The 11,667-nt window shown below is 40.0% G+C and overlaps 1 protein-coding gene across 1 annotated transcript; it reads left to right on the top strand.

Annotated features, from left to right (window-relative positions):
• The first annotated feature begins 8,789 nt into the window (after window positions 1-8,789).
• LOC149838403 (putative serine/threonine-protein kinase WNK11) lies at window positions 8,790-10,926 on the top strand. Its single transcript, XM_090007684.1, has 2 exons — window positions 8,790-9,522; window positions 10,307-10,926. Exons 1-2 carry the CDS (start codon window positions 9,019-9,021, stop codon window positions 10,676-10,678), a joined length of 876 nt encoding a protein of 291 aa, XP_089863810.1. The 5' UTR covers window positions 8,790-9,018; the 3' UTR covers window positions 10,679-10,926.
• The last annotated feature ends 741 nt before the right edge of the window (window positions 10,927-11,667 follow it).

Raw genomic sequence — 11,667 nt, 5'->3', positions numbered from 1 at the left:
CAATAATATGATGGTGAGTAAGAGGAACAAGAATCTAAGTGTCATTTTTTATTAGAGCATTAAACTTTGAGTACATGGCTTGCCGCCACCGGGGATCTTGATTGACTATGGTAAAGAAGGTAGGTTTCATATCCTGGATCAGTTGAAAGAGAAGGGTGACTGAAAGAGAATGTTTAGTGGAGAGGTAAAGTTTGGGTTTGCGAGTGCCATCCATGGTTCGAGTTATCATGTGATGGGTGTAGATCGGTTTCGAAGAATGAAAAGACGTCAGTCCAATAAGAACAATGGACAGGATGAGATCGAGAGGAGGAGAGGGGGATAGAGGTGAAGGTGGGTCCATGAGAACCGATAGGGAAAAGGAAGGTGGTGGAGAGGAAGTAGAAGGGGAAGGTGAAAATATAGGGGCAGCTGGAGAAGGGTTGAAAGGATAGGGAATGGCAATGAAAATAAGAGGAGACTGAGAGACTGAGGAAGGGACAAGAGAGAGATGGCCGATTTGAGAAAAAGGAAAATGGGATTTATCAAAGACAACATGTTGAAAAATAATAAGTTTGAAGGTGGTCATGTTCATAGCCCTTGTGGTGGGAACTATAGCCCAAGAATGTGCATAGGGTGGATCGAGCGTATGACGACGATAAGACCGGAGGCAAGGAAAATAAGCACAACCGAAAATGCAAAATTTGTAATCAGTATAAATTTTGAAAAGAAGTTCTAAAGGAGTTTTATGAGCAATAGTAGTCGAAGGGACTCTATTGATGAGGTATACCGCAGTTTGAAAAGCATAAGGCCAAAATTGCAAGGGAATGCTAGCATGAGCCATGAGCATGAGGCCAACATCGATGATGTGTCGATGTTTGCATTTGGCATTGCCGTTTTGTTCATGTGTGTGAGGGCAAGAGACCCGGTGGTCAATCCCACAAGTTTGCAGATAGGTAGAAACATTATGATACACATCGCCCCAATCAGTATGAAAAAAATTAATCTTACCATTACAAACATTCTCAACATACACCTTGACTTGCTTAAAACATCAAACACTTATGATTTTTGATGTATCATATAGATCCAACAATATCGAGAATATGCATCAATGAAATTGACATAATAATATTTATTTTTAACTGAAGAAATAGGGTCTGATCCCCAAACATCAGAAAAAATTAAGTTTAAAGGTTTAGATACTCGATAAAAGGTAGAAATAAAAGGCAACTTATGACTTTTACCGATTTGACATGCCTCACAGACTTTATTTTCAAACCATTTTTTAGAAGGTAAATGAAAACGAAGAAGCATATGTTGAACAATTTTAGAAGAAGGATGCCCAAGGCGTTAATGACATTGATCAAACATGATGTTTTCACCCACCATTGATTTTTTATTCTGTCCTGCTTGAAGAGAAATACGATAAAGGCATCCATAACCCTTTCTGTTGACTTGAAGTCTCTCTGAAACCTTGTCCTTGATATAACAACAATCAGGATGAAACTCAACAAATAAGTTATTATCTTTGGTCAATTTATTGATCAACAACAAATTCTTTATGATATGAAGAATATGCAACACATCTTTGAGAAGAAAGTGAGCTTTAGGAAAATGAATCATACCAACATTATGAATTTGCAAACTTGAGCTATTGCCGACTTTCAGAATCTCATTGCCCTGATATTCAGAATATAGAGACATGTTGCTAAGATCATTGGTGACGTGGTGAGTCGCAGAGGCAACATGATAAGCTTGTGGAGCGCTCAATTGATAGAGTAAGGCGTATTAAAAATACTTCCTCATCGTGTGACTCGGTTTGTCACACGCTTGACAAACTATTTTATTTTATTGATTTCCATTACTTTCATACTTTTGTTCACTTCGAGATTGATTAGAATTTGGAAAATATCTTTTATTTTTTTCTCTATAACCGCCATGATTTCTATTATTATTCTTGCCTCTATAGCCACCATGCCAATTCGAATTTTGGTTTTGATTTTGACAGGTAATAAGATTAGCCGTGGGCATGGTCACATCAGGAACCGACTCATTTTCACTTAATTGAGCTTTATGAATCAACAAAAGTTCATGAAATTCATTAAGTGTGATAGATTCGATACGAGTGGTAATGGTCGTACAGAACGAATTGAATTCAGAAGGCAAGCCACAGAGAATATGTGCCATCAAGTCATCTTCAGAGACTGGCTTGGCTGCAATGGCTAGTTGATGCGAAATTATTTTTGCATCCTGTACATATTGCTCAACACTTTGAGAGCCTTTCTTTAATTCAAATAGACGATTTTTCAACTACATAAATTGGGCTGGGGACTGGGCAGCATAAGCAAGTTTCAATGAAGTTCAGACCTCATAGGATGTTGTGAGTCCCACGACATGAGTGTAGACCTATTTGAATAACGACAATAGAATCCAACTAAGTAAAAGTTGGTCTTGACGATGCCATAATATGAAATTTGGATTGATTTCATCTAAATCTATTTTTGAATTTCAATGGACATGATTTTAATCCATCAACGAGACCAATAACGATTTCAAGATGGGAAGAAATTGTGATTCTCATAACAAATAATTATCGACCGTTAATTTGGTAGTAAAAAAATGATGAAGCCGAGATTAAAAATTTGGTTGAGGTAAAACCATATTGAGATTACCTGAAGCTTTTGACTAACTTTCGAGTTGTTGAGTATTGTTGGTGGATGACAGTGAGATTGCCATTGATGATAAAATGATTATGGCTCTGATACCATAACATGAATCACACTCACACAATAATATAAACTAGACTTATGATACACCAAATAAACTTACATAAACACAAAGCCAATTTAACGTGGCTTAATAATCACCTACATCCATGATAACCTCTCTATTCAAAACGTTGAATAGAGGCTTTGGTCTTATTATTGCCTTTATATAGATTACAATGAGAGTCCAATACATCTAGGTTAGACTTAGAATTAAGAACACTAATCTTGGTTGGAGACCTTTCCTCTCTATCAAAACCTTTAAGATTAGGTAAGCTTAGCTTAACATTAGTATAAGACTATTTGTGGACTCTTATCAAAACTGACTTATTGTGATCTTCATTTGAGGCAATAGGTGACTTTCTCTTCGACTGAACTTTAACGTGAGAGTCCAATGAAGAAGCCGTTGGGGTGACCGATCCATCTAGAACATTAACTCTAGAATCGTATCATACTTTTCAAAATTTTATGGAACAGTATCACATTTACCTTTACGAGTCATACACATACTCGTATCTTTATGAAATAGTTTGAAATGAAGAATTGGATCTAATCTGAACCATGTGGCCTCTGTTCCATTTCGAAATAAGTAAAGATCCACAAACAAATATGAACCAATATGTGTTCTATAGGTTGTAAAGTTGGAAATTACCACACACAAAAAAACAAAAATATATTGAAATATTAAGCACCATGACTGAGCATTGGACCGCATGATTCTTAACCGAACTGTGAAAAAAAAATTATAAATAGAGCATTAGAAATTATTAGAGCGCCAACCAGTGTTGTGAGAGGCGTACGCCTCAGAGGCGAAGCGCAAGCTTAAGGTACCGAGGCGCTTTAGTGAGGCGTTTGAGTCTTGAAGCGCACGCTTCACATGGGTGAAGCGCACACCTCACGTCGAGGCGCGCTTCGCTTCAAAAGGTACGCATCATGTTGCTCTTCCATCTTCGATGCGCGGTGGCCAGAACCTCAGCTTTTGGCGACTCGTTGGAGCCGAAGTTCGTGGTGCCAGCAGCTGCAGTGGATGAGAAGAAGAAGCGGCCGGCCTCTGGGCTGTCAAGAAACGACAATGTTAAAGACGAAATGTTGTCTTTCTCCTCTGCGATCGTCCTTCCATCCAGGGTGAAGTCGGGGAGAGACTCGGACCACTCTGATCTCGAGGCATCGGTGCGGGAGGCAGAAAGCTGTCAGGTGGATCTCGAGAAGCGACCGAGGAAGCGGGGTAGGAAGCCAGCCAACGAGCCAAACCTAATCGAAACAGTGAGGAGTTTACCTCTTAAGATGACTTGACGAAAATCCAGGATACGGCAGGGATTATGGTGAAAGATGGGGCTCGGCTGGGTCTACAGGTGACAGCATCTCGCCGTAGGCCTCCGGCGATTGGCGCTGAAGGAAGACAATGGCAGTCGGCCTCCGGTCGGCGCTCAAACAGGGGAAGGAAGAAGAAAGAAGTGAATGGAGAGAAGAATGATAAGAGAGACTGGCGACGATGTGGCAGTGGCGTCGGAGGTCAAGGTCGGCTGGCCTCCGGTCGGCGCCCGAATGGGGAAAAGAAAAGGAGAAGGGAAGGGGAAGAAGGAGAAAAGGGGAGGAAGAAGGTGAGTTGCGAACAGTGAACAAAAAAAAGAAACGGGGGTTTAGGGTTTGTTTACCGTGTGAAGGTTCGGATCGGACCCGGTTTGATCTCAACCCAAAAGATCTAATATAAAGAGGAGGAAGAAGGTTTGTTTACCATGTGAAGGTTCGGATCAGACCCGGTTTGGATCGGATCCAGTTCTGTTTCAAATCGGTGAGGGCCGATTCGATCTAAATCGAACTGATTTTATTTGTTTCTATCGCCCAGAGATGATGTTTATGCTTACGTTCATCAATGGAGGTGTGCAGCTATTTGTTCATATAGAATTTTTATTTTGATCATGAAGCTTACGCTTCAACGCCTCGAGGCTTATGCCTCGCTTCATAACAGGCTCAACGCCTCGCTTCGCCTCATCGCATTTAACAACCTTGGAGCCAACTGAATACTAGTGCAGTGCATTTTTCTTCTCAAACCTAAAATGAATGCTCCAAATATCGTCATTGTCAGTACCCGGGTTTATAATAATAATTGAAACTCAGGTTAGGCCCGTGTCTGGTATAATATATTTTTTAGCATTTTTACATTGAAAATTTGCGGGTCTTAATCGGAACTCAGGTTAGGCTCGGTTCGGGTATAAAATTTCACAAACTATACCCAGGTCTATGTATTAATCGGTACTTCAGGTCCAGACTCGGGTTTTAATCCGGTCTTCTTATTTGTCACCATACCCTAACTCTATAGGGTTTGGTTCAGTCGGGTCTGGGTAAATCCGACCCATTGACACTCTGCACGCAAAAAGGTTTCCCAGGGTGGGGGCGTGTAACAAACACACCATTAGCATCTTTTTTTTTTTTGTTTTAAAAGGCAAGCTGGGGTTAACCAGACCCTTACCAGTTATACAGCTAAACCAATGGGTTTTGAACCTGTGACGTCCCAACACAATCTGACGTGCACTAGCTACCAGACAAGCGGAGCCCCTGTTGGTATCTTCTTCTTTTTTTTTTTACTTCAACAGTAAAGATGTGTTTCATTCCCCAAGTTGGGCAGATTTGGTGAGAGCACAATCCCAAGATTCTCCAAAGTTGACGTTGGTCAAAAGTAAATAAATTAATTAATTAATTAAAAAACTACTCTGTTTCATTATGCTACAAACATACACCACCACAACGATGGATACTCGCGTGGTCAGCGGGGTCCTGTGTCAAGCTGAAGGCTCAAGATCAAATCTCACTAGTGCATGGGGCTGCTGTTGTTTTATTATGGTTGGGGCACGTCAGGCTGAGTGGTCGTATCCTAAAACCGAAGTTTTACCTTGAATGGAGGAGGACCTATTAAGTGACCCGGTTCTCGGTAAGGGTTTTCCTTCATCATTAAAAAATAAATAAAAAAGACTACAAACCTACTGTTATTACCTTTTTTTTCGTTTTTCAATCCTTGATCTTATTGCAAATTAATAATGTCTACGTTATGATTCCTATTCAAGTTACTAACCACAACCTTAAATTTAGGGTTACCTTCCAAAAATGTTGAAATTTTGCTCTAATCTAGTTTAATGGCAGAAATACACAATGGCTGATCTAATTATCTGTGACCTAACTTGTTCAATTCAACAAGCTATTCAAGGTAATTGTTCGGTGGAATTTTATAACGTTTTCAGAATCAGTTTATGAACCGAGTCATTTTCAAAACAATTCAGAGAAGTGGCCAATTGAATCAAATGGAAGTGTTTTGAATCAACCTTTTTAAAATTATACCATTTAAATGTTTCAATGTATATATATATATATATATATATATATATATATATATAAACAGAAAATTTGTGCAAATAAGAAAATTAGAGATATAAAATACACAATAAATGACGTAGATAACACTAATTTTTGTCATAATGCCATAACAACTAGAAAAATATGACAAACATGGCCACTTTACGTTTTCCTTGACAGTTTTGTTCTTTTATCACCTAAAAATTCAGGAGCCTTGGTCGAAATCATAGATGTATTTAACATGATTTGTTTGCTACGGTGGCAGTTTGGATTATCTTTTTTTAACTAAAAATATGATTTTTTTTTTAGTCATGAAATTCTCGTACATTGTGGGCCCTTAATTTTTGAAGCGCTTGAAATACTAACTTACGTGTTCATAAAGCATGATCCAACACCTATGTTCCACAAAAAAAATTATACAGTTCACATCTATAATGATAGATTAAAAAAATATATATATAGAAAAGTTAGTGTTTTTTACTAGGTTGCATGCACAAAGGAATATAGAAAATTTATATCCCAATAAAACACCATCTAAATTTGGACTCTTCTTCACCATTATTATTATTATATAGTCACTGGAATATGAGAACTAAAATATCAGAACTAGAATATTAGAACTAGAAATATGGGCATTTCTAACACATTTTTTGCAAATCCAACCATGTGGATGTGCTAGGCATGGCTAATTTGCTAGGAATAAATCATTGGATTGTGTATTTTTTTTATGAAAAATGTGATTTTTGAATGCTTGAATATTTATGAAAGATTATGAGTCAGTGATTTTAAAGCATTAAAAAAGTATCATTTATGCATCAAAATCTGATGATTCAAGAGTGGGTTCTTATAAAACCAAGCACTTAGATTGCATCCATATGGTTAGATTCAAGAGAAAAGAACAAAAAAAGTCATGAAAACTGCAGTTCACATATTAGTGTACATATTTTCAGTTCTCATATTCTAGCGAATATATATATATATATATATATATATATATGTGTGTGTGTGTATGTGAACATCTACCCAATGGAAAACCCTCTCAAACCTACCCAATGGACACTTTATTGGATTTTTGATATTTTTCAAAAAAATTGATAGTACAAATGTGATCTATATGCTTGTTTTTCTAAGAATCAGTTATTGGAGCATTTGATTCCGATGCATTGATAGGTTTTTAAAACAATGGTGTATAATTTTCAAATTTTTTTGAGGCTCCAAATACTATTTTTTCTATCCAAAATTCATTATCCAAGTGTCAATTTCTAGTAAATCAAAACACATCTGTATAGTCAGCATTTTGAAAAAAACACCAAAATTTTTTCATTGGGTAGGTTTGTGACCGTTTTCATTGGGGGAGGTTTTCAGTCCTCATTCTCTTATATATATATATATATATCTTCTAACGAAACGTCGTGGTAATATGATTGTCTTAATAGAGAAGTAAGCAAACTTTGTATCTAATAAATTATTCAGAATTTGGATGACCAGAGTTGGTCCAAATACGAGTCTGCAGAATTATTAATTGATGCATTTGGTATACGTAAACGTCAGGGCAGACCTATTCTAAGGGTGTAAATGGATCAGGTCTGGTTATACTTTTGATCTGGATCCAGCAATTTATCTCTTTGTTTAATTTGTGTCTATATGATCTAGACGTGTACTTATTCATTGGGTTTGGATTTTGATTATCCAAACTAGATTTGATCAGTATTTTCATCAGATTATGTTTAGATTAGGGGTCAAATCCAATGCATGTGTGCCTTTGACACGTACAAAGCTTCTTTTAACCGATCCAATGTGGCACATAATTTTGGATATGTAACCTGATCCTATTTCATCAGATGCCATTAATTTGGATCTGAACTCTAAGTTGCATAGAATTTAGATTTAGATTTGGATCAAGGATGATTCAGCCTGTATTCAAGAAGTTCACACCCTAACCTATCTGGTCCTGGATCTAAACCTGAGTGTTCAGTTTCTAAATGGTAAAAAACAGTGGATATAGGATCAGAATAAAGGAAAAAGCCACCCATCCCAACCTGATGTGAGCTTGGACCAAGTCCAAGAATCCATCACAACGTGTGGACCTAGTTTTGATCCAATGATGCTGGTAATTGAAAACATAACATCCCAACCCACTTATGGCCCTAGCTACCAGACCAGCATGTGCTAGTCGAAGAAACCTACTCATCTAACCAAGTCACCAGATCCATTTAGCCCACTCAGACCTGATAAAACCTGTCACTCACTATAAGAAAAACCATATCCCGACCCGATAAGAACTACATGAACCAAACCAGAACCATACCAGGTAAAACCATATTTTTTATCATTTGAGGCGATGTTTGCTTTAGTCATAAGTGGGATGATGAACAATCACAGCTGAGAAAGTTGGTCACCTAATCAATTTTGTGTCCAACTTTTACAAGATTAAATAGGGTACGATTAGGTCGGATTCACTGAAGCCTATATCTGAACCCAATCCGACCCCGTTTACACTGATCCAAACTCCTCACATCACTAAGGTCAATTACGTAATTCCACAACTAAATCTTTCTCTCCGTCTCAGACCCAAAAGTAAAATCAGCACCGCCGTAATTGCGTAACCCCAACCAAACCCTTCTAGAAGCTGTATCTTTCTCGGGTCAACCACATCCTCCTCGCTCATCTATAAATGGCGAGCCCCTTCTCGAGTCCTTCGTTGCTCTCCGTTTCCCTTAGGAAGAAACTCTCCGGCTCATCCTTCCATTAACCGATCACCGATTTCCGGTGGGACGAGATGAGATCGTGTCGGAGATTCGCTACCTCAAGGAGGCTCGGCCGCCGTCTTTCTTGGTGATCCGCTCCTCATCGGTGTTCATCTAGCCGATTTTTCTCCTTATTCCGGTTCTCTTGCCGGAAAACTTTAGGATTCCGTTCCGGGAGGATGCCGAGCGTTCGACCGGATCCGGCGGACAAGGACGCGGAGACGTTCGTGGAGGTCGACCCGACGGGGCGGTACGGGCGGTACGGGGATCTGCTGGGCTCCGGCGCGGTCAAGAAGGTGTACCGGGCGTTCGATCAAGGGGAGGGGAGGGAGGTCGCCTGGAACCAGGTCCAGCTCCGGAAGTTCACTGGGGACCCTCCGATGGTCGAACGCCTGTTCGCGGAGGTCCGTCTGCTGAGGTCCCTCCAGAACGAGAACATCATCGTGCTGTACGCCGTGTGGGTGGAGGAGGCGCAGTGTACACTCAACTTCATCACGGAGGTTTGCACGTCGGGGACGCTGAGAGAGTACCGGAGGAAGCACCGCCACGTGTCGGTCAAGGCCGTGAAGAAGTGGGCGAGGCAGATCCTGCGGGGACTCCAATACCTGCACACCCACGAGCCCTGCATCATCCACAGGGACCTCAACTGCAGCAACGTCTTCGTCAATGGAAACGTCGGCAAGGTCCCTTTCTTTCTCTCTTTCCTCGATTTCTTTGTTTTCCCATCCATGATCGACCTCTCAAGTGGTGTTCGGCTCGTCTCAACTCATATAAACTCGTCAAGTAGTAATAAATATATTTTATATTGTATAAGATAGCATTCAAATCTTACTGCCAGCTTTCAAACAATTTTTTCTTTGAACAAGATAGCTCGAGCTCGACTCGTTTAGCTCGAGCTGATTATAAGCCTGAACTTGGCTTGGCTCAGTTTAAGAATAACTCAAGCTTGAACGGCTCAACCTCAGCTCATTGGTTTCATTAACCGGCTAGCTAGCTGGTTGTTAAGCAATTTGTCACAAAACCACCTTTCTTTCTGTCCTCTAGGGAATCCCATGGTGTTCTTTTTCATTGGGGGAATACTATTTTCTCTTGTGGGTATTTTCCTTGCCCATTACGTCTCCTCTTTATGACTTGAGATAGAATATGCTGAGGACACTAGAGAAGGCTGCCCTCCTCTTCTACCTCTCGTGACTCGTGAGGAAGGGAACTCTCTCTTTCTTCATCTATATGTGAACGTTGGCGTTGCGTGTGACATTTATTCAAAAGCTTACTTTTTTATTATTAATAATTCCTACTCTTTGTGGCCCACAATGGACTGGGTTTATTCGACCATTATCATGTTGTCTCTCTCATTTGGTTCTGTTTCATGCACACAAATATTTACTTATACATGCATACGTACATATATATACATATGTATATGTCCTTGTATAAAATTTGATCATCTGCTCCAATACAAACTTGCAGGTGAAGATTGGGGATCTGGGTCTGGCGACCATAGTCGGAAGCGACCACGCGGCACACTCGATACTCGGGACGCCGGAGTTCATGGCACCGGAGCTCTACGAGGAAGACTACAACGAGCTGGTCGACATATACTCGTTCGGCATGTGTGTGCTGGAGATGGTCACCCTGGAGATCCCTTACAGCGAGTGCGACTCCATCGCCAAGATCTATTGGAAGGTCACCTCCGGCGTGAGGCCCACCACGTTGATCAAGGTCAAGGACCCCACCATCAAGTCATTCATCGAGAAGTGCCTGGCTCCCGCCCGAGCCAGGCCTTCGGCTTCCGAGCTCCTCAAGGACCCCTTCTTCGCCGGCTTAGATGATGCTAGTTGAAACACTCATTTCCATATAGCTAGATTTTCTTTGTACTCCTATTCTTTTTAGGCATTTTTTAATTAACAATAATCATGTTTGATTTTTGCTGCTTTTGGTGGTGAAAGTCTCTTTGTAAATGTATATACAATTCTCTTTCATAATCAAGAAACAGAGCTTTTTTTGTTTCCTTTACACAGGATAATGTTGGCAAGGAAGCAAGGAACCCCATAATGGAAAACACTATTTGTTTATTTATTGTTTGTGCACATCTGACCCTTAATATACATGTTTGGTTTAGTAGCTAGAAACGAGTATTAAGGTCATGTTTTTATTGCTCACATATATGTATGATATTTTGCGTCAATAAAATACGGGTCTTATATGTATGAGTTCGTTTATTAAAGAGTCTGGCGTCCAAAGGGTCGTCGCCTGTCCGTCCTTTGAGACACTCAAAGAGGTTTAAATTGCAATCTTGACTAGAATTAGGGAGATTCAGAGATTCATTTGCGTATTCTTGAGTTCTGAATGATTCAAACATTGTTTTTTTTTTTTTTTTGAAAGGCAATGATTCAAACATTGTGGACAATGGTTCTTAAGGGCTTGTTTGGCAGGCAGTGATTTGGGATGGCACGGCCACAAATATCACACTCCACCTGTTTCGTGCATCTGCCGCATCTCTGGAACAACGTTTCACCGTTTCACTCCCGTTATACCGAGAACAGGATGGGAGAACATACTTAAAAAAAATATCGGATGAAGGGGACTCCGACTCCAACCCCTCTCTCTCTCTCTCTCTCTCTCTCTCTCTCTCTCTCTCTCTCTCTCTCCGATGACGCCAGTCATGAGCTAGATCTCTATGTCTCTATCTCTTTTCTTTTTCTTTCCCTTCATTCATCTCTCTCTCTCCCCTCCCCCCCCCCCCCCCTTCTTCTTGGTTCTTTTTCTTCTTCTTTTTAGAGGTTTTTTTATTAAGGCTTTGATTTTTCTGCTTTAATTTTTTCTTTGAT

Source organism: Nuphar pumila, chromosome 5 (genome assembly GCF_984573655.1).
Source record: "Nuphar pumila chromosome 5, dmNupPumi1.hap1.1, whole genome shotgun sequence".
NCBI lineage: Eukaryota > Viridiplantae > Streptophyta > Magnoliopsida > Nymphaeales > Nymphaeaceae > Nuphar > Nuphar pumila.
This window is presented reverse-complemented; position numbering and strand designations above follow the sequence as displayed.